The sequence below is a fragment of the Rhipicephalus sanguineus genome, chromosome 4 (assembly GCF_013339695.2).
Source record: "Rhipicephalus sanguineus isolate Rsan-2018 chromosome 4, BIME_Rsan_1.4, whole genome shotgun sequence".
Taxonomy (NCBI): domain Eukaryota; kingdom Metazoa; phylum Arthropoda; class Arachnida; order Ixodida; family Ixodidae; genus Rhipicephalus; species Rhipicephalus sanguineus.
The window spans coordinates 50,883,776-50,907,304 of NC_051179.1; the positions used below are offsets into that span (position 1 = coordinate 50,883,776).

Sequence of the window (23,529 nt, forward strand, 5' to 3'; positions counted from 1 at the left end):
TTTAACGTGGGAAGTTCATATTTCTCCTACCCTAGTAAAAGTTTACATGACTTTTTTTTATTATATAATAAGAATATTGAAACTTGAACAAGATAATTGCATCTCTCGTACTTTGGAAAAAATTTGGAAAAAATTTCATGCAGATCTGAGCACCAGAAGTACCCGAAAAAGGAGGGGCACATTGACAAAAATGGCAAAATTTGTGTTTTGAGAAAAACGAGTTTTAAAGTCCAAATTGCATGTTTATTTATCAAAGATGTCATTGAATGCGACAAAATTTGTATACAAGAAAGAACAATCCTCCTTGTAGTGGCCACTGCCATTAAAATGCGCCAGCACCACAGGTTTCGCCCTCACGGCTCTTTCAGGCTGACTCTTCGACAAGAGATTTTTTCTTCAGCGCACGCCGGCGAGCCCTTGCTTCTCCTGTTAGTTTTTAAGACATTTTTTTCTGGCGTGTGCTGTCCCGTGATGTGCCAAGAGCAACCAGATCATGAGGCAGGAGCACGCCAAGCTCTTCCAGAACACGTTCAAAACTGGAGTGCCCTCGATTAAACCAACATGTTCAGTGCTGTCATATCAGCAATCAACGAAGACTCGTCGTCCTGTGATTTTTCTTCGTCTTCGAAGAGTCCGATCTTTTTCTGGGAGGCACTCACATATTCGAATGCCGCGGCAAACTCGTCGGACGCATCGGCGTCACTGCTACTACGCCTTGCGGCAGCAGACAATCTTTTTGTGGTTTGAGTGTTCGGCTTTGATTTGCGCCGGCGTCCTCGAAATTTGCGCGCCGCGTGAAACTTGACAGGCCGGTGACAGCGCTTCCTATGGCTTTCTTCATCCATAACGGATAAGCACTCGAGAAAAGCGCTGTTCAGCTGCGCTGCTCGACGAGACACGGATGCTGCAAGTAGGCTTCACAGCATACACACGCGCAGCGGCCAACAGCGGCTCCCGATCCGTACCACGTGATTTAAAGCCAGTCGCGGCGCTCGAAAAAGGCGGCAAAAGCGTGCTTCTCTTTATTATTTCTTGCGCTGCAGCAGCGCGGGAAACCGTCGCTATTTGAAGAGTGAGGCTCGGCTCTTCGCCTCATGCGGTCGACAATGGCGAGCGGCGGCGCATTATCAGCGGCAAGGTGCTCGAAGATGTCACAATTTCGGCCTTTTGACAGCCACCTTGTGCTCTTTAGACGCAATTTTAAAGCATTTCCAGTTGAGTCTCGACATTGATTTTATTTTTCAGAACAGTAGAGGTACTAATTTTCACAAAACAGGTGAAAACAAAAAATCGATAATTTTTTAGAAAACTCGCATTTTTCGACCCGCATCTCCCCTTAAATTGGCCTTATTTTACACATCATATGGCCTTATTTACACATCATACCTCTCACCGTTTAGGCTCCGATATTACTACGTATACGTTTTTGTTATTTTGAAATGTACTACGAGTGAGACCAAATTGGGTACGATTGAAATGATGTGCTTCGTTCACTAGACATTAGGGGACACTTAGGCTGAGTGCTGCTGACTTCTGAAACGCACATTGAAAGTCAAGGAACGGTTAATTTATGGCAGTTACCGTGCATGGCTCTGTGATGTTTACAGGTCGCCAAACGTCGAGTTCCGCTTGCCAAGAAAAGATGGAACTTCCATAGAAAAGGAGCCAGTTGTCGACGGCTTGGTGCTGGTTGAAGATGACATGATCGGTACGTGGCGTTCCTTGTGGAGCATGCTGAAGCGGGCACTCAAAGTTAGAAAGTTTTTTTAAAATAATCCTCTTGTAAGTTTGTCTTGTACTAAGAGGGTCGCAGGTTTGCATTGCCGTAATAACAGCCTCTGCTTGCAGCAGACAAAAAATATTTAGCTGTTAGAAAGAGCAGCCAGTGTTTATATGATGTTTGAGCATCCTTATCTTGTGTAGTTATCTGTAGTTTTCTAAGTGCCACTTCTGATAGTAATGACAATAAGGCTTGCTGTGTACAGGATTTAGCTGCCTTAACATAATATTACTATACCTGAAGCAGATCGACGCATAAATGCACATCCTGTAGGGAGTCCATTGCTTTTAACCTCCTCTCCCTTTCAATGTGACTGTAATGTGGTGCCCACTTATAATTGTGCTTGATCTAGGTCACATGTATATTTTAAAATGTATTTTTTTATGGACAAGGGTTTGACTACCAAAAAATTTGTGACACACATTGTTTTTTTTACAGTCAGCAAGTGTTCCAACAGTGGCATAATTGGTGTGTGGGAGCTGTCCAGTCACGTGGCTCCCATCAGAAAGTTCTCCCAGAAATTACAGAAAGTGAAAGTGGAGTACAGGAGCACATTTCTCTGGAGCGACACCAAGGTCGATTACTTTTACCCATCAGCCACCACCGGTGAGGCGAGTTTCTAGATTGGCTAGCTTTACTGCACTAGTTACTGATGTAATCTGTTTTCCGTCGAAACCCCGCAAACTTGCATGCCGCATCATGACATACAGTGCAGTTGTGAGCAAGCAATATTGGTTAAGTTGCTCGTTTAATGGCACTAAGGCAAGAAAAGCCAAAAAGCACCAAATCACTGACCTTAGATAACTGGCTGTGATATGCAAATCTTTTAGCACAAAGATGCTGCTAGATAATATGGTTTTAAAGCCTGTCGTAGATTTTAAATGCGATAGAACAGCCTCACAAGACTTATTTTGCTAGCACATGCTAGATGATCATATTTATGAGGCAAATTTGGAGGTGGTCAACGCTGTGATGATCTCGTTTAGCAGAAGTGCCTGGGGCTAGAAGGGTACACACGACATGCAGTGTAGGATGAAATGCGTAGGGCTATACTTCCTACATAATTTCATTTGTTATGTCTGCTGTCTCGTCCATCTTAGCTTATGAGAGTCTGTGTATCTATTTCTAGAAAACCAACAGGTTAGGTTATAACTTTTAGTTGCCACTATTCTATGTTCAGGTTGTACGAATGTTTAGTCATGAGAAGCCTGTACAGCTACAGTCCATTGCTGCATTGAAATCCAGCCCGACTGTTTGCCTCGGCAACTTCTCTCTCGACGCAAGTCAAGGCAATATGGACCATTTCATGTGTCCGCTAGAGCAGTAGTTCACCGTCAGCCTACTAGTATGCTGTCTGAATTGCTCTGCCAGAACATCAAGTTTACGATACACTTGCGTTGTCACAAGTTACAAGTTACTGGTGCACACAGTGTCTTGCGAGGACAATGACAAGATGGCCCCTGTTCTACTGCATTTATACTGACCTTTTTTTTCTTTGTCGAGTATTGTTGCAGACGATGCTCAAGCCCAAGAAAACGTGTCGGCGATGTACCCAGATGTGGTAGTCCTAGTTTTAAACTGCGTGCTTGTTGAAAAGCCACATATTTGCAAAATGCGAGCACTAACAACCACTGGCCATAAAGGAGAAACTTTTTATTGCGCTAGCAGGTGCAATCCCATCGCCAACAAACGGAAAATATTCATGTTAAGCCCTTGGCCGGTGTGACTATATGCCCATTGTGCCCAGCCGCTCATCTGAGATGTGCACTATTGCCGTGCTGGAATGCTAGCAGCGTTGCCGCACTGTTGCTGTGCATTACGCATGGCAGCAATCGGAATGCCACATTCGGATTGGCTTGTGTGCTTTTCTGATGCTCTTATCACGGAAACAAAAATCTACCTCGGACCAGTTGGCATGATGAGGGCTTCTTTTTCGATTTGCAACGACGTGAGGTGCATCGGTGATTTTGCTGCCGACTAGAAATCATTCAGTGTGCACATGTAGAGTGCTCACGGAGATTGAAATGGGACATAAAAAAATTCAGTGTATGAACTCGTGTGCACAATTGTTCAAGATAACCGTGCCAGGTCACTACAAATCTGGCCGCTGAATACAAGTTGCAATTACGTTGGTATGACAAGAACTGAGGATGGTCGAAACTATACTACGTGCTACACTCAAACCTCATTATAACAAAGTCACATCTGCCCCGAAAATAACTTCGTTATATCTGGAAATTTGTTATAAACGATTATTTGTAACACTGTGTCTATGACAACACTATTCCTCATTTACCTCATTATAACCGATAATTCGTTATATCCATGTTCGTTATATCGAGGTTTGAGTATATCCTTAGCCCTAAATTTTCGCGTTTCAATTCGTGAACACTATACATGGTGCTTGTTTATGCAGCATTCGATATAGCTCTATAAATTTGTTCTCATAACAGAATTTCGCACATTTTTGAAAAGATGGTGTTCTACTTCTTTCCAAAGCAATGTGGCTTTTGTTACTCACTTCTCTAGATGTTATGGCCTGTGGCGATGACACTGGGACCGTCTGGCTGTACAGTATTGGAAAAAAGGGGGCAACTTTGGTGAAGCCCGTGGCCAAGCTGACATGGCCTGATAAACTTTCGTGTAGTGACCAAGTGTCCGTGACGAAAAAGGATGGAAAGGTACAATATCTGTGCACTTACCGAACACTTCTGATGAGATGGTTTTCGCTAACAGTCAGCTTTGACCTAAAGCTACTCTGAAGAGCTCTTCTTTTAGAACAATATCTAACATGATATTTCCAACATTTTGTTTTGCACTGCATGGACATCCAAGTGCTCTAAACTTTAGAAGGAACAAAAATTGCTGTCAGATCATCCCAGATAATTTACTACTGCAATATGTACTACAAATGATTGGTTTTTGTTTCAGTACACACGAGGAAGCGTCATGTCAGGGTACATTGGCTCATTACGTTTGAGTGATCATTGTGGATTGCAGTGCAAGCATAAGTTGTGCGCGAAACTTATATGAGCAACATCATCTTACTTGGTACTACTTTGTTATGCAATATCAGCTCAATGACGAGACGATGGTGCCACTCAGAGCAGGCCCGAGATAGACTTTAGTGTTGGATTTCCCAGCCTCTGCACTTACGAAATTTCACACTTTTGTGCAAGTGTTCTAGAGCTCTAAAAATTTCTTTTCAAGTTTGTCGGTAGTTCTTCATGTTAGACTCTACAAGCCACTTAGATAGTATTCACTTCGAGAAAGTACGATGCAGTACTTCCCGCATGAAAAATTTGAGATAATGGATTAAACAAGCCAGGCAATAATGGTGCATTCTTTTCAATGCCCTAACAATGGTTCTTGCAAAATCCGACACTTTGTGGCTTCAAAGTGTAATTGTTCAGCTCTTTTCATTAAAGTTTAGTTGGCTGTGGACACTGATACTTGATGTGAAGGATCCGAAGAATATTTCGCTTTAACATTTTTTCAGGTTAATGCAAATTCCGTAAGACTAAGTCCTGATGGAGACTACATGGTAGTGTGCACAGATCTCAACATTGTGTGTATATGGAGGATCACGCGATAAAACACCAGGTGAGGTCAGTTTTTCACAACATGCTATTTTGCATTGACCACAAACTTTGCATTTCTTTCAGATTTTAGCAGAAGACATCATTATCATCAGATCGTGAAATCAAGGTTTTTATATGACACAGCGGCATATTTCTGTTTAGTCATCGTCATTAAATGAAATGGCACGCACATTTTGGTTTGCTTGTTTTATTTTTCTGAACAAAGAACAATACTTTGCGAAAGAGGAATATTGCACGTGCTACGCGCAGAGAAATAACCATTTGTACCGCATCGAATACACATATCCTCCAAAACATCGTGGAATGAATAAATGCGAAGAGATCAAGTATCCATACATTAAGCAGACAGCCTACAAGTAAGTGTAAGCCCTACGCTTCCTTAGTACTTTCGGCCGTGGAAACCCAACTCTTGCGGCTTGCTTCGCCACGCTTGCAATCCGTGCTCAAAGGCACAACAGAGTGAGCTTGATAAATATCACAAAAACTGTTGGGATTGGTATCACAAGGTCTCCCGGGCCACGACTAAGTACGAAACTATAACTAACGACAAAGTGAAAACGGAAAAAGTTGGTCGTTCGATACATCAACGACGTTACATACATGTTGTGCTTGTGGCTCGCATTTAAGATTTCTCGTGCGCGCAAGTCGATACAAACAACAGTTCACAGAAGGCCTCCAAGTCCAACACCGCTCATTGATAATGGTAGCATAATCTAACAGAGCATGAGGAGTAGATGGCTATGATGTAAAAAAATATAACCTTTCTGACCGAGTGGCACTCGTACGAGAAAAGTTTAAAGGGGGTAACGAACCTCCATGTGGCAGAGCGAGTATTTATTAACAAGATGCATATGCTGCCTTCCCATGCATGACGATAGCCACGCATAGTTCTATCGGAGAGAGTGCGACTGCTGCAGAATACTATACGTGAATCAGACACGAAGCGCAGGTTGTCGCGAGATATGCGATTATAGGTAGACTTGTCCTCCGCTAGGCATTGCCAGTGGAGATGGTATTTTCTGCGCATTATATTTGAAAATTGTGAACATTAACATACACTAATTCTACCGCGATCAGTCTATTGATAATCCTATTTACATCAGGAGCGGCAGCCGCCCATGCAGGGTCTTCAGCTGACAGCTGCCTTAATCTGTGGAAGAAAAAAGAAAAGAGACAAGAAATGAGGACATAGTCTTAAGCCTAAAGAGCAAGAAGACGTGCAGGTATGGACTCTTGGAAATGTGCATGCGAATGTTCAGTGTTACAGTTGTACTTGTGTACAGCTTTGGCGTGGGGCCTTGCTCATGCAACATACTTGTGGCAGTATTCACTTTCGGAGACACTATTGCGTTCACAAGACTTTCCAGCGACTTTGCTTTGAGGGAGGGGGGGGGTGCATACATGGCTGATGGTGTTTCTGGGACTGTGGCAAGCTCACTATCTTCACACAGTCCAAGGAATGACATCGCAAACTGTGTACGTCAATCAGTAGTGCATTCCCGGCTTATCCTGTGGCGCAAACTATCAGCAAAGCTCGAAAAATGCACGATGTCTCTTATTAGTACGCATGCTTTCCTTGGCACTGCGATGCCAGGATAGACTTTCACTAATTGAAACTGCGGTTATTCTTTCCATGCTCACTAGCGTTACAGTCACAGCACTAAGTTCCTGCTGAACTTCAAGTGAATGAGTGTCTTAAAAGAGCTTGGATGTTTCTTTATGGTGGTTTGGCAAGGCATGCTAAAACAAGCAACCATTTGTACTCACTCTTATGTACAGTTTCAATGTCAACATTGTTTATGAACTGTACAGCCAGTGCAGCATGAACAGAACAAAAAAAAAAGTGAAAGGAAGGTACAAGCTAACAAGGAAAAGTTCAGGACTTCAGTGGGGCTGCTATAATGAGAACAGTTCTAAACTGACAGTCTGTGGTAATACAGGTACGAGTTAAAAATTATATTCTCGAGAGTCTGTGGTAATACAGGTACGAGTTAAAAATTATATTCTCGAGTTTTCTGTTTTAAAACCACAACCTGACTATAAAGTGTCCCATAATAAGGGAGTTAATGCCAACCGCATTGTATGCACTCGTTGCACAAGAGTGTTTCTCAATATGTGGCTGCCACAGCCGAGACTGAACCCGGGACCTCAAGCTCAACAGTGTAACATTATATAGTGAGTGAGCTACCATAGATATGGCACATACAAAAGAAGCCGGGTGCCATTACAACCAGTATCAGCCTTTGCTAACTGCTCACTACAATTAGGTAATAAGAAACGAACAGAATTAAGAGAAGCGAATCCTTACACGAGGCGGCCTGTGGCCAAAATCGGTACTTGAGAACAACGGGAAGTTTGACAATTATTCATTTGCTCGTAAACATGAAACTGCAAGCGGCAACAAAAAAAATTCCTTAGAATACAAACTTGTATTTCAATGACATACTACAATGCGCACACACTGACATACCTCACTGATGAAATGAATTGCTAGTGAGTTTCCAAAGCAATACTATAATAAGCATAATGTGCCAGTGCTTGCAAACACTACAGTGTCTAAGGCCACCAAGGAGCACTGACTATTTTAAAACAGCATCAAAGAGAAGGCACCATGTCAGGCTCTTGGCATAGAAGCAGCACTCTTGCACACACCAAAACAGTTGCGCAGATGCACCCTCCCATAGCACAAGTGCATTGGCATTTCCAACGACACTATGGTTGACTTACCAGGCCAGGGAAACAAGGGTGACGAAAGATACAAACTAAACAAGAACTTGTTTGACTCTTTCTTTGTTCAGATGTAGCCTGCCTACTCTAGCCTAGTATGCACTTGACACCACGGCACTTCTAAGTTGTCTAGGCCAGCTGACTGAAGATAAGATTGCCTACCATGAGCACATGAACATACATAAGATTAAAATAGAGTGCGGTCCATCTTGGCAATAAAGTCCACATACAAATCCACGTACTAAACATCATTCCCATATGAGTGAATAATCGTAATGGCAGAGTTCCTGCTAGATATCTTTTTTAGCAAACACAAGGCTACTAGCACAATCTACTGGAATTCTACCTGCACAGATAGCTGGGCTTCTATGGGAGCACATGTGCCAGATCTCGTTCAACATTTCGGCGTTGGTGTCGCTTCTATGACCTGCTCATCTGCTACCCTGTGGCTGTTTGGACGGTGTTGGAGTGATAACACCCGTGTTCAGTGCCAAACTGCAGCCATATGTGTGATTGCCTATGCAAGAGAGAGGCTTCAGTAAGCTATTCAGTGTGGTTAAGTATTTATTGTATAGAGGTTGACTAACGGTAAAGCCGTAGACATGTCCTTGGGTGTCCATTCACATGCAAAGAGTTCCTAAATCACTCTCATATCTTTATTTTCGAGCTATTTTGCATTTATGTGTAATAATTACACTATACAAGCACTATGTGCTGCCCCAAACATCACCACAAGTGCTGAAGCCGACATCCGCGAACAGGTGCTGACTAGCACCACTCTGCTCATATGTTCTGTCCCTAGTGGCGGAAGGAACGAACTAGAACATGCACGCTGGAGTGGGGACATCCGTGCAGGTCAGGTTTTCCAGTAGGTTGTGGCTACTAGTCTCGCTTTCTTCGGAGATGTTGGATGTTAGGCCAAAAGACACTCGCAAAGACCAAATTAGCTCCGCATTACGGCCCACGCTCACCTTGAAAGGCTCGCTCATGCCGAGCACGTCGGACTGGCCGCGCAGGTAGACCAGCCGGTACCTGCCCGACACCAGCAGCGTCTGGTCGCCAAAGAGCACCCTGTAGAAGACGCGCTCGGACGACGGCGGCTTTTGCCGCTGGCCGTCCTGTCCCGTGGCGCTGTCTGTGCGACAAGCCTGAGCCGCCGCTTCTACCACGGACGGACGCCGACCGGGATCCTCGGCGGCATCGTCACCCTGGTCTGAGTAGCTCTTTCCTTCCACCGGCGTCGCATTGCCATTGTCGGGAGGCGTGTCAGCTCGCACGCTGGCTCCCTCCGCCAGGCTGTCGCTAGGCGAGGCGCGCGGTGGGGACGGCTGCCGGCTCGACGGAGGCCTCCAGCTGACCGTAGCTTCCCCGCGCTTCTTTGTGGCACCGCTTCCCTGCCTCGACTGTTCGGCAGTGCTGTCGCCGGGCGGGGTCGTGGCGGGCACGGCAGAGGCAGACCTCAACGGTCGCTGCTCTTCTAAGTTGGGCTCGGGGTCGCCTGCGATCCGCAACACACCACAATACGTCTTTCTTGCGTTCTTTCTAGCGTATTTATTTATTCATTTAACCCTTTGCTGTCTGTTGTTGGGCACCTCCCGACAATGCAACACGGCTACAGCAGTCCATGGTCGGGCACTGCTCGACAAGTTCTTTCGTGGTTGATTTGCGCCCGCGTTTCCTCATTGCATTATGCATCATCTCTTAATAAGTAAGTAAACTTTTACTTGAGTATTGATTTATTTAGTTTCGGACTGGAATCGAGAGGCATTGCGTAAGGTGGGTAATGCAAGAAAGCGTTAAAGCATATACAATAATTAGAAAACAAAAGGAAGGGGGTACAAATATATAAAGAAATGAGAAAAAAAAAAGAAAAGTTACAGTAACATATGCGGAAATGTAAATTAATGTAAATTAGGATGATATACAACAAAACAAACCAATATGGACCACGACAGCTCATTATGCAATAAAATTTTAGAGTAAAATGCACACATAATTGCAGAACGAATGTGACATAACTTGTCAGGATAAGTAAGAATTAACTGCACAAAGCCAAACAAGGACACAAAGAGAGAGGGGAAGAGAAACACTCTATTTCTATTATATGACACACGGTGAGCTAGTCGGTACGTGAGTATCAAGACAGCACTGAAAACAGGACAGGCAGAAGAAGCGCTTCATGCTGTCTTTCTTTTTGTACCCACATCGTTTTCAGTGCTGTTTGATTTACGTATAGTCTCTTTTGAACTTTGTTTGCCTAGGGCAGTTTGTTTCTCGTTTCGGTGTCCCTGGTTTGGCTAGTTTATAACCATGGCCTTTTTAGAGAGAACATTCACTCCAAGTACCTTCAATATCATTGGGTTCAGTTAGTAATCAAAGCGGTTTCAGAGAGAAAGTATGCATAGAAAGGTGGAGTGACTGTGACAGCTAAGCAGATGAGGTTTCGTTAAGCACCCTGCACAGGGAGATAGGTAACGAGAAAAAGAATAGAGGCATCCCTGGGGCATAGAGAACACACAGTCCAGTACAGACTTTTTCTCAAGAATAGTGGAAGCCCTTAGACCTCGGGAATTGTTAGTGCAGATTACAACTCGCTGTGTAGAATTCCTTTTGGAGCACCAACTAGGATACATTCATTTTAACTGCCACACTGAAGTGTTCAACATTATATCAGCTACCTACGTATCTTGTCCCAATGTAAAAGATGTTATTTCTAGGGGTGTGCGAATATACGAAATTTCGAATATTTTTCGAATAGGGCTTGCTATTCGATTCGATTCGCACTGAAATTTTACTATTCGAACTATTCGAACTTCCCAAAGACAAATACAGTCAACGTCCAGTTGAAAGTGACCCCTTCAGATTTTCAATATGCTTCACCTCATTACACTCTCGTATTGCGGCAAAGCTGCCTTTCAAGCTCCGTTACGGTCGAACTTAGGCAAGAGACAGTCAACGTCTGATTAGAAGTGGTCCCTAGATTTTCAATATGCTTCACCTCATCATACCCCCGTATTGCGGCAAAGCTGCCTTTCCAGCTCCGTTACGGTCGAATTTAGGCAAGAGACAGTCAACGTCCGATTAGAAGTGGTCCCTAGATTTTCAATATGCTTCACCTCCTCACACCACCGTATTGCGGCAAAGCTGCCTTTCAAGCTCCGCTACGGTCGCAAGTGTATTAACTCAAGAAAACGCTGGTTCCAATATGGAGATGAAAGATGTGGCAGAGTTGGGGGCTCAATTAATGCTGTTTTGGACCTGAAATTTGGGCAGGAAGTCCAAATAATCGGACGCCGAAGCTTTTTAGCATCCAAAATTTCAGATGTTCTTATATATTGACGTCTGCAAGGCAGATTTGGAACTCCGGACTTGAAGGGAGCACACCCTTGTCTGCCACATCAGTTGGCCTTCCACAGCAGTTGAAAGAGAAGGAGAGGCTGAGGAAATGGCATCTCTGCCTATCACGTGTAAAGTGTTGTCGGCAACACTTTGGTTGCACCAAATCATGTACATAAATATAATTCGGCCTCTACATTGCCTCATTCTTAATAAGAAAGAAAACTATGAAATATGACCCCACCAGCGCTTCATCAACCTAGCGAAAAGAAACACTTTCATGTTGCTATCTCACAAGAACATACTTAGGGATTCTCTGCAACTTTTTCTGTAATTTCACTTCGAATTATTCGAAAAATGTTTGAGAAATATTCGAAAATTATTCGAAATTATTCGATTCGATTCGCACTCAATCTTTATTATTCGAATTCGCTTCGCACCCAAAATTTTGCTATTCGCACAGCTCTAGTTATTTCCACTGTACTCACAACAGGCTGTCGCCCCTTCCCATTTTTTTTTCCAAGCAGTGAGCAGTCAGGGCTACATATTACTTACAGTCCCCAACCGTGACAAATGCTGTGAGCCATACATCTTGCATTTCTGTGCTCAGCAAAGCAGCACAGAAAAAAAATCCTCTAGCGACCATCTCTACAGTGCCACTAGGTGAAGTTCTATGATATCTTAAAGTGGCCCTGCAACACTTTTTGAATGTGGTCAGAAAATGCTGCCAACTGGTAGTCCAAGGCTCCTACGAACATGAGTGCCAAACGTTAGAGTGTAGCTCGCAGCAGGGAATTTACAATTGAATTTCAAAGTCAGCTAGGAATTGCTCGCTCTTTTCTCGACGAATAATGCCATATAATCCAAATAAATTGCGTCACATACCCAAAAGACCTGGCCACCGGCTGATTTGAACATTGTGAGGCGCATAGTTACTGTGGCCGCTGTGTGGGCAAGTTAGCCGCACACACGTTCAAAGAAAAGAAAAAGTGCTCAAGGTCATGACGTACTCTGACAGACAAAGCTTCTTGCCCCTTTGTCATCCCCCTTTGCATTCTTGTAGCTTTCAGTGCGCTCGCTGGGACGAAAGGAGAGAGAAAGTGCTCCAAGCATGCGACAAATCCCTGGCTCCTAATGGATTCTAAAAATATTTGCAGCAGCCAATTCGTGAGGCAATAAACTACGATAGTTAAGTCATTCATGACTACTTGAAAAAAGCATTGCAGGTTCCTCTTAAGGACAGGGACGAATCTCAAAGTTTCACTGAAGTTCACCTGGCTCGTCCGCTGTGTTGCGTGGCCAAGAGAGGGAGCGTGCCGCATTTTCCGTTTCGGCTGGCGACCTGTTGGTGCGACGCGAGGCCCCACTTGGGGTGCCTACAGCCGAGTTGGTGGCTGTGCCAGAGGCCACACCAGTGGCTCCACTGGGAGCTGCACACGGGGCTGCACTGGCGGCTGCAGAGGCGTGTCGTGATTGGCTGCCTCGAGAAGAGCGCGAACGGCTACGCCGTGTTCGTAAGTGGGTAGGATAGACATCCGTGGGACGCGTTGACGCCCACACGTAGCCCAAGTGGTCCTCCAGGCTACTGAAGTTTTCCTGCACAAGTTAAAAAGAGTGGTTCAGTTATGTCTGTAGCCAATGATCACCGAGATAAACATAAAGCCGCAGCAAGCAGATAAACTGCTGGTGCCTATACTGACCCAGAAAATTATGGAGACTTGAATTGGTCAGCAGTCTAGGTGAACAAGGCTTAGCACGAAGCCAACATGTCAACAGAAACAACTTGTCATTCCTCTGACAAAGAAGTCCCTGAGCCAGAATCCTTGCTCTGCACACAAGGCTCCACTATTTACTCATTGTAGTGCGCATGATGATGTTACTCCTAATAAGTCAGACCAAATCATTTTGAGATGGCTTTAACTATGAAGCACTGTGGGTCCTAATACAACGATTTCTTTTGAAATTGATATATCCATCACATGTTTAACTATGGACAGATGCTGCTTCTATCTCTGAAAACAGCCTCAATATATTTAATGTTGCATCAGACCTTGCATCTAGCGTGGAATCCAGCGAAACTGGATGAAAATCCAACTAATGTCTATGAGTCTTCATTGCAAGTGAATGTAGTTGAATGCAACTCTGCCACTTTCCTGTAAACTGGGTAAAATAAAGCCCTGTTTGCTGTCCCTAGTGAACAGAGATGAGTGGTCTAACCAAAGAGACATAGCTCAAGCAAAGACAGTGCCAAAAGCACAACCTCTGACATGGTGTGCAGAATACATTACTCACTTTTGCAGATACGAGTCGCGCATGCATTTATTTTGGAAGGAATAGCAGATGCAGAGTTTTTAAGAAAGGAAATGCCAGCAAGACAGACGACGATTGGTCCACAGAAGGAAGGACTACAATTGGTTGTACGAGCACAAGATACACCCCAAAGGGTGTGAACTTTTCATAATGTGTACTATGTACTACTTGCCCTGTAGAGGCCGATCCAATCCCAGGACTTGAGTTCGGTGTCTGCACTTGTGTAGTACCAGGCAAAGCTGTCCTGATTGATGATCCAGGTACCCACAGGAAGAAAGTAGATGACTGGCTGCTCAGGCTTGGCAAACACCTGGATGCACATAAAAAGTAGCAACTGCAGCACACATTGCTATATAACGAATCTCCATACTGCAGCCAACTGCAAACTCGCGAGGAAACATACAAAAGCTCTGTACAATGTTTGTTCCTTCTGGCTTAGTCACACGATAATAAATTGCCGTAAATCCCAATGCAAGTAAGACAAGAGATGCAGTTTACTAAGTACTCATGCTAGCTTCCATTTCAGGCATGATGAGTATTATCTTGCTGGACATGCTGGTTCAGATGAACCTGTAGATCCAGTGGTCAGCCTGGATGTACAGGTCGTGGCTGGCATACTGGTGCTGCTTTAGATCAAGTGTCACATTCTTGTAGGCTGGTTCAGATGAACCCAGCATGTCCACGCATTTTGCATGCCACTAGCTGAGGTCATCCACGATAAAATGTCCTCATTTATCTTGCCTGAGACTTTCTGAGCAGGTCCGTGCACATAGTAGTTCTATTTTTGATACACATATGGCACTACAATACCATAACACTGTAGAGATATTAAAGATTAAAGTGAGCTGCCTCCACCACTTATGTGAGGAACTGCGTTATTCCAACCAAGCTTGAGCTACGATGACGATGCCATCTCGTTGATGGTGATATGATGTACAAGTGATGATGATATGTAGAGGTGATGAAAATGAAGCTAAGTTATGTGTTGTGCTCACAATACCATTTTCCACTACAGTGAATATAGCGAGAAAAAGCCAAGTGGAAACCGTGCAGGCACGCTAACTTTCTTCTATGTTCAAATAACCTTTCATCTCTGTTCTCCAATAAAAAAAAATTATGTTGCTTTCAGTGCAATTTCTCGTTTTTACTTACTCCATCGATTACGTAGAGAACTTCTAAAAAGAACATAATTTGCAAATGTTTCTTTCACAAACGATTCCGCAGGTATAAAGTTAAGACTGAGAAAGGGTTAAAATAAGAAACAACTTCACCGTTGAGAAGCTGTACTTAAAGATATACAACGGTGCTCTACCACCACAATCTTGTAAAAGTTCACTCATTGACAGGGTGTATTGCATTTAAAAATACTTCAGTCACTAGCGTCTGTGATGAGCTTTTCTAGTAACTTTATACTCCTTCGAGTTCGTCTATGCGTAATGGCAATAAAGAGAGAAAAGTTCAGCAACTTTTAGACATCTAGCAGTACCTTCAGAGTGAAGAAAGCAGACACAGGCTTGTGGTCACTCTGGATGTACAGGTTGTGGCTGACATACCGGTGCTGCTTTAGATCAAGGGTCACATTCTCGTAGGCATTCTTGGTGAAGCGATAGAGGATCCTGTCAGTCCAGGCTGGCTTGCGCTGGCTACGTAAGCGAGAGAAAGCTTTTTTCAGAGAAAACGTTTACAAACCTGCACATGCGCTTGACAAAGCTCTAGCAACCACAAATTTTTTAAGCTCTGTGGCCTCCGACACTATGTGGCGTTATTTCCTTCTTTCCTATTATCTGTTGACGCCACTGGTCACCAGCCCTGAAGATCAAAATGCACACAGCAGCTCGCATCAATCCTTATCATATCTTCTTTTTTTAACTGCCTGTTACATGCTTGGCAATATCTTTTTGTGCATCGGTGTACCTGAAGTTGTAGCCGATGCGGTCAATCTGGAACTTGTAGGTTGGCGCGAAGGTAATGTCATTTTCGCAGAACTCGTGGAAGGCTTCACCTTTGCTGCGTACGCGGTTCAACTGGGAAAAAAAATGCAGAAAGACGTGTTGCTTAACCTGTGGTCCAAAACACACAGTATTACATCTACAGCTGCTACGAGTGAACCAAACTGACAGTGCACAGACAAACTGAACTATATCTATACTCGTAGACTATCCTAATGAAACCATACTCTTTTGACTGACCATTAACTGCGTACGATTACCTTTAATGTAGTGCACAAAATTGACGAAGCCCTGCAAAAGTTTTTGAATACTGTCAGAAAATGCTGCTGATGTGTAAACAATGCTCCGGTGAACATGCAAACCAATACTGCTGTGCTGCATGCAGCAGCGAATTTACAATTTTGTGTCAAAGAACCAAAAATTGCTAGCTCTCTCCTCAACAATGATGTCATCAATTAAGCAGCAGGCAGGAGCAAGTGGGTGCAACACGTATTGGCTTATTTCATGAATGGCGCTCCAGCAGATGATTAATTTCGGGTGCCATGTGCAGCGTCTTGTAGGTACTGCAGCCACCCATGGTGTGCAGTGTTCATATTGTGCCTCAACTATGCTTATACTTGACGGATATGAAAAATTTTTGCAACAGGGGATTCGTGATTACTTAGATAAGTAAGAGAGGTGTTGCAGGGCCCCTTCAATGCTTAACACATGTGGCAAACACACATATGCGAAACACAGACATTCAGAGAAGTTATACAGTAGCGCATAAGGGACCGAACGAAAACACATCTGTGGCCATAGTGATGAAACAATGCTTTCCACAAGTCTAAGTGACTCGAGACAGGCACGAACTCAGGGTATTGGCGAAACACGGACTGACAGTGCTACTTGACCATGCTCATCTAACACCAATGCACGACTTCACCAAAAGCCCGCAGACATGTCACCACATTGGTCTTCTCACCTGATCTTTCGACAGCATCTGGCTATAGGTGTTGTTCTCAATAGAAGCCCTCATTTCCTCCAACGTGCAGTCGTCCACACGGAAATTCAGGTCCCCGAACCAAAACGTGTAACTGTTTGCAAAGGGCATGTCCAAAGAGTGAATGCAAAAGCGAAAACACTACTATCTAGACAATGCAAAACAACAAGAATTCACTTACTCGTGCGTCAAAATGTTTGTTGCCTGGGTGTCAAAAAACCTTTGCTTCTCAATTATTGTGTTATACTCCTGCAAGTACAAAAGGTGGAATCAATTCGTGTGTCAAAAGGTGCCTTGTGTGCTTGCTTTACTACTATTTCCTTGGATACAAACATTAGTACGACTATGAGCACGTTTTGCAGAGGTTCAGCACGATGGGAGCGCTCATCGCATCCACATGTATAATAAACTGCATGGTGCTTAACGTAACAATCATGTTTGTGTTGAGAAGATTACAGCAATACTCTCAATTTATCACACTATTTATACCTTAACGTAATTGGTGATAAATGTAGCACTCACATTTATCCGTTGGAATGTTTCACTCTCGTGTGCAGCCAGATGGCTGTTGACGAAACAAATGGAGCAACCGTAGACGCAAAGCCGTATGGTGACTCCACCTTTGTTGCCCTTTTAGACAAAACAGAAAGACACTCTGTGGTCACTTTACTTTAGTACAACTAGTGTACCACTAAATTATGTACGAACAACCAGTCCTAATAAAAATGCTTTTAATACTAGTTGTAGAAGCCGTGTAGTAAAAATTTATGGCTTCTCCCTCTTTTCACTTCCAAGAGTGCTGATAGCGACACTGTAGCCGCACAATTTCATGTTGCAGCAGAAAATAGAGCAAATAATTCGCCCTTTAGTTTCAGCTATCAGTTTGTTTCGCTTTCTGAGAAATCGCTGTATCCAACATAAAATTTGAATTATGAACAGCACACTTATGATCCTTAAACAAGTGCATATTGCAGTAGAATCTCATTAAAGGGAACCTGATAGGACCAGAACAATGTGTTCCACTTAAAAGATGCAGCAGCCAAATGCAAAATTACCTAAATTAGAGGCATTTGTTCCATTTAAGCAGCAATTCCTTTTAAGCGATTTCCAATTACCAAGGTTCTTCCCTATTTGCATAATTAATCAATATTGAAACCATTATTGAAACTCACAAGTTTTACCCACTGAGTTTTCAAGGCACATCAATTTGGAACAAATTTTGAGCATTCACGTGTACAGTGTGATCCACAGTTAAAGGGAACGTGCAAACCCACACATCACACTTTCTGGGCAATCGGACACTAACGCAAGCAGAAGCAATATGAACGTGTCACCTATGACCGCAACAGTTTGTGTAATGGGTGCTTCCAGACCTTAAAAAGAAAGACATACACAGTAGGCCACACTGCACGTATACAAAATAAAAGCAAAACTGCAGCCAGTCTCACCCAGACACCCCCGAGACCCGTTCGGGTGTATGTAGACTGAATGCCCCGCAGCTGGATCAGGTGCTCGCGCTTGGTAAAGATGGTCAAGATGAGGCCCTGTAGACGCACATGCTTTACCTGCCAATCAGAGGAGAACACTGTTCTCGATCATCCGATGCCTGGCATTTAGGCGAGTGCCAAAGTTTAAATACGCTCATATGTCTAATCTCTCATGGTACGTAAACATGCATTCAGAACTTGGAAAAGAAAGCACAGCCTCACAGGACAGTGGTGTATTAGTTGCTGTAAGAAACAATTTCCACATTCACATCACTTAAACAGACATTATTCCCAAAGCTTTTTTTTGGGTCGTGCTGTAGCTGTCATCTTACATAAACTATACTGTCGGAGTTTGTTTTAGCAGTAATAGAAGCATTGCCTGAACTAGCTATAAAATCTGTAGATTACAATTACAGCATATCTAATTAAAAGGTAGTCTTCCCCTATTACTAGAAGAACTGTGGGTTTAGTTTACATTTGACACTGAGATGTAACAAGTCACCTTCTGCATCCTGTTGCACTGTGTTAATACCAGCAGCGTCAAGCGCTCCACACTTTAAAATGTGCAGAGGCTGTCATGGTTACTTGCCTACTGATTACGATCAAGAGTGCAATAGTTGCTTCGCTAATTATGAATTGACCGCCATTTTTGTGAGCATGCTGATACGACAGGTGTTTAGATTTTGATGTCTCACAGGTCACAGGCTGTACATGAGATTTTCTTCACAGCAGTTTTGTGTGTCAGTCTGTTCGTGAAGAGAAACTGTTCAGTCAACAGTCTCAAGCCATTAAAAAAAAGTCAACTAGTCAGCTCTTGCATAGTTTTCTTGTGAGATACGAGCCAAAACGCACTCAGCATCACGAGTGTGACATCGCAATACTCCTTTAATGGCACAGTGGCCCGAATGTAAAATCTGGAAGATATTACCATTTCAGTTAAACTGTTTTCAGAGAATAAAATGAAAGGGAGATTTCCTGAAAAATATCAGCCAGTTTATGCCTCATTCACTATCCCTGTCTAGCATTTCTTTGGGGGTACCTTCGGTGATATGTGTATGTGCATATGTTTGAACTATGGCAATGCAGGATGGCAATGCTAGAAGTTAGGACAGCTTGCACGCAGACTTGCCTTGACATAACTGTACTTGTGCAGGGCATTCCTGATGGCTTGAATCCAGGGCTCTTCAAAAAAGGCTTGGGACAGGAGGTGCTGAGGTCTTGCACTCACTTCCTGGAACCTGGATTTATTTTTTTCCGAGGAAGTTTGTCAACTGTAAGACTGTATCTGCCTGACGTTGGCATCATCATCTACCACACACTTTCATGTAACTTGAAGCAAGCGTTAAAAAAAGCAAGTGGCACATCTTAGGCAGCTGAGACTATTGGCGCACCATTCATAATCATTTTTCGATTACCCAGTGTACTTAGTGTTAGAGCGCAATTAGTTGGCTAATTAGCCGAGAGCAATATTTATTTTAGGGCGTAAGAGACAGGAAAGGATGCGGAGTCTGGAAACATCTGGTGATGTTTCCGTGACATTTTGTTGTTTTTGTAGGGGGCTCTGAAGAAAGTTAGTCAAATCGAGAAAAAAAAAGGAATCACATGTATGCTTGCACATCTGGTTTGCAGCGTTTGCGGCCACGTTTCCAGACAATGATGCCTGTATGAGCATTGTCAAAGGAGCAGAGTGTGTTTCAATCTGTTTTTATTGCCACCTTATCAATGATGACATTGAACTGCATTGAACTTATATGGCACCATTACCTCTTTTGCATTGGCTATATGGCCCTCATCCTTCGTAAATGAAATTGATAGCACTGTAATCTAGACATACATGAGTGGCACTTATTACTTTCTTTTTTTTTTATATATTCGATAGGTTTTCATTCGAGCCCTGTAAAAGAGCTACATCAAAGACAACATTGCAGATAGATCACTGCGTGTTCTTGAGCATGATCATTAACATTTCCCATCAGACTTATTTCCTAAACCGAATATTTAAAATGTTTCATAGTTAGTCTTCACTAACTGGGTAACTAATCAGAATAGGAATAACTCAAAGTCAACTGCAAGTGGCAAGCCATTGGTCACGTTTGCCTAAGTTGAACTCGTACTTGTGTTTTCTTTTTCACAGCTTTGTTCAAATTCATGAAACATCCTGTCCATTTTACGTGGATAAACACACACACACATACATGTGTGCACAGAATGTTGTCCCACATTCCAGCACCATTACTTCCTGCTTCTGCAGACTTGTTTTATTATCCAGCTGTGCAGAGATAATAGAAATGTCAAACTTTCTTTTCCTTTGATGCTTTCAAAGTGAAAAAAAAAATCATTGCATTAGTTGTTCTTTTTGTTTTATGACATGTTCTGAGTGACACTGTTTCACACCTGCCAGAGTACTCTAAACTTTGATACGTCTATGCGCTCAGCCTTTGGCATAATGCAGTATTATTTGTTACTACCTTGGTAAAACTTCATTCTTAAGCCTTTGGAATCACTCACAATTGGCAGTGATTACAAATCATTGTGCGCCATCAGATCTAGTTGCATCACAGATATACAGCGAAGCCCTTATGTGCACATAGTCGGGTGCACATCAAGTAAACCTCGATGGTCAAATTAATCTGCAGAAGAACCAGACCTTATCACGAGGCACTACAAGGTGCTTCAAAATAATGTAAATCATCATTTTGGCACATGAAACAATGATACCTTTTATATGTGCAAATGCATGGTACTTAAGATTCCAACGGAGTGCCTAAGCACTCCGTACCCATGATGGTTAACCAGCGATACTCAAACATGCGGGCCTGGTGTTTATCACATAGTTAATTTTTAATTTCAATGGTTCGCTGAAGTCTTTCTCAATTACTAGGTTACGTCTGTCCAGCAATCTTAATTGGTGTTTGTTGCCCGTGTGTTCCCTTCTTCAATTTTAGTGGACCGGTGGTGAGTTGCCCGATTTCTGTGGCACATATGTGCTAGAAGTTTTTGTGTCCATAGGACAAACAAATTTTGGCTTGGCCTATCTATATACAGTTTTGCTGTAAAAAATGTCAGTGTATCACTATGAGGGGGGTGGGCATGGTAATACACAGAGGCATTCTGTGCTAGACTCACCCAATGGCGTACATGTCTGGCAGCGCCTCTGGAATTATGGGAGGCTCTAGGCCCAAGGCACTGCGGAGGTCTGCGATTGGTGCTCGACAGACTACATTCCATGTCAGGATGTACACCCTGCAGATGTAGATACGCGCTACAGTCACAAAGGTGTTCGCAGAAGTACTCGTACAGGGTGAGGAAAATGAGGCATTTCTAATTGTTTAAAAAAAAATTGCTTATCAAAATAAAGCCTAAAACAAATTGAAACAGGAAGGCATGTTATGTCACAATCGCTGTCTTTTACGACGACTGCTCGATTTACGACAATGGTCGGTGAATCACATATATCTCAATCAAGAATCGAAGTATCCAGACAAAAGATATATTAGATCAAATAAAAGGACCGTACTCTTACATAAAATTTAATTTGCTTTTCTCCTTTATGTTATATTATTTCATTCATCCATCTCATTTATTTTGCCGTGATATGACATCAAGTGCTACCATGAGTCACTGTGGCAGCATATACAGTACAGTGCAGCCCTTATTTTTTATACGACATATAAGTTGTATGTATGTAAAAATGTTGAGTTAAAAGAATGAAATACTTGGGTCTTGTGAGCTTATATGTCAGGTTACAAGGGAAGAAATGCATGACAGCCAATATAACTTCGCCAAGAATACATAATTCTTCATTTACACACATGCAGTGTTTAGAAGCTCGCAATAGAACATGCTTTAGATTTTTTACTATAGGCACATTGTTTCCCCCTTATGTCGAACTATCAACAGTGCATATCAATAAATATAAATAACATGCAATGCAATATGAAACGTCACTAACTGGAAATCTCGGAGCATTTTGTTGGCTGGAGCGCTTTCTGGAGCCATGGTAGACGCTGTTCTGATCACCCTTGATATGCAGAGGCACTGAAGGCGAAGAAGACTGAAAAAAAAAAAAAAAAACTATGCAATCAACGCATGTCACACTATCTACAAGGTCACATTATCGCGGCGCGCGCTAGCTTTCTCCTTCCCGCATCGTGTGCGCAAAATTGTCTTTCAGGCTATGCAAAAAATACGATACACTCCCGCTTGCCATATGTCTAGACAAATCACGCAGCGCGCAGCGTTTCGCGGTCTAGCGCGCGCGGCACCATAGTATGCGGAAAATGCAGCAGTATTAGTAGCAACAGGTTTTGGCGCACTAGCCATCCAGCTACAGATCTAGTTTACAGATTTACGTGTGTGGAGCCGCAGGATTTAATGTATTATTCACGCTACTTTTCCACGGCCCCCGTTTGTCGTGCTTATATATCTCCTAAGGGTCACTATCTCTTTTTTTCCCTCGATACCATCGTGGTATCTGCGAATTATCACCTACGATGCGGCGCCCCAAAACGCGACAGAAACTCGTGGCACCACGTCCGATATCTTTTCTTTTCCTTGTCCCCCCCCCCCTTTTTTTAAAGCCGTACAGGCTCCGTCCTCGAAGACCACACCAAAGCAGCAAGAACACTTGCTCACCGAATTCCGCAATCGCCGTCCAGCCAATAGCATAGATTAGTGAGTGCAGATTATGCGGTTTCGATTGGTGCGGGCTTCAAGACGACGGTCAGAGAGCGGTCCCAGCTCCGTCACGTCCGGGAAAAGTTTCTCATGTTCTCCGGATCGTCGTCCCAATGCCTGCCATATAAGCAACAAGGGGCGCGCTGTGCAGCCCGTCCGCAGTTGAACGCTGCAAATGCGAGCGACGAATATTCTCCAGCATGACACATACGCGCACAAAGTCAGCAGCAGCTGCATAAGAAACGGGGGCCCATCGCGCCAGGCGCATACGGTCACTGCGGCCTTTCCTAGCTGACAGCCCCGGCCGATAACGAAACTAAAATAAAAACAGAACACAACTATTATGACGTCACTACTGCGTCACATGACAGTACACTACTAGAGAAATAACTGCCTACGCAGTCCTTGAATCAAAATGCTTATAATCCTTGCGGCGTCTTGGCGTTTGTTGCAGCGAAAGACAATCGTATTTTTACACTGAAAATGACTTAAGTACTACACAAAATAATTCAACAATTTTTTTTTATTTGTAATGGTTTGGCTATAGGATATTTGCGTGCGTTATGCACGCAAATATCCTATAAAAGCTGAGTGGCATGTGTCTACGCTTCAAAGATGTATTCACTAGGAAAAACAACCACTTAGCAGCGCTGCAAACGCTACGTGCGCTACATAGTAC

The 23,529-nt window shown here is 43.3% G+C and overlaps 2 protein-coding genes across 2 annotated transcripts in view; one reads left to right on the forward strand and one right to left on the reverse strand.

Moving 5' to 3' along the window:
- The window catches only part of LOC119389967 (leucine-rich repeat and WD repeat-containing protein 1), a 22,638-nt gene extending 17,085 nt beyond the window's left edge, over window positions 1–5,553 (forward strand). Inside the window, exons 11-15 of the mRNA XM_049414598.1 lie at window positions 1,608–1,708; window positions 2,219–2,386; window positions 4,310–4,461; window positions 5,280–5,388; window positions 5,446–5,553. Coding sequence (XP_049270555.1) covers window positions 1,608–1,708; window positions 2,219–2,386; window positions 4,310–4,461; window positions 5,280–5,375 — 517 coding nt within the window. The 3' untranslated portion in view covers window positions 5,376–5,388; window positions 5,446–5,553. The remainder of the gene's footprint in view (window positions 1–1,607; window positions 1,709–2,218; window positions 2,387–4,309; window positions 4,462–5,279; window positions 5,389–5,445) is intronic.
- On the reverse strand, window positions 5,554–23,142 carry LOC119389966 (inositol polyphosphate 5-phosphatase K). The gene is made up of 14 exons (XM_037657436.2): window positions 22,809–23,142; window positions 22,126–22,227; window positions 21,300–21,416; window positions 19,303–19,411; window positions 18,135–18,251; window positions 17,209–17,316; window positions 16,868–16,935; window positions 16,669–16,780; window positions 15,670–15,779; window positions 15,242–15,398; window positions 13,928–14,065; window positions 12,720–13,041; window positions 9,081–9,607; window positions 5,554–6,532 (listed from the first exon to the last, which is right to left on the reverse strand). Exons 2-14 carry the CDS (start codon window positions 22,170–22,172, stop codon window positions 6,512–6,514), a joined length of 1,953 nt encoding a protein of 650 aa, XP_037513364.1. The 5' UTR covers window positions 22,173–22,227; window positions 22,809–23,142; the 3' UTR covers window positions 5,554–6,511.
- Window positions 23,143–23,529: the final 387 nt, after the last annotated feature.

What these genes read in the sequence shown, in the direction of transcription:
- LOC119389966 (XM_037657436.2), bottom strand. Translation starts at nt 22,172, where the DNA reads ATGGCTCCAGAAAGCGCTCCAGCCAACAAAATGCTCCGAGATTTCCA. An exon ending in AAACATTCCAACGGATAAAT is followed by an intron (nt 16,936 to 17,208) that starts GTGAGTGCTACA and finishes TTGTACTTGCAG; the next exon opens with GAGTATAACACAATAATTGA. An exon ending in AGATGCTGTCGAAAGATCAG is followed by an intron (nt 15,780 to 16,668) that starts GTGAGAAGACCA and finishes TTTTTTTCCCAG; the next exon opens with TTGAACCGCGTACGCAGCAA.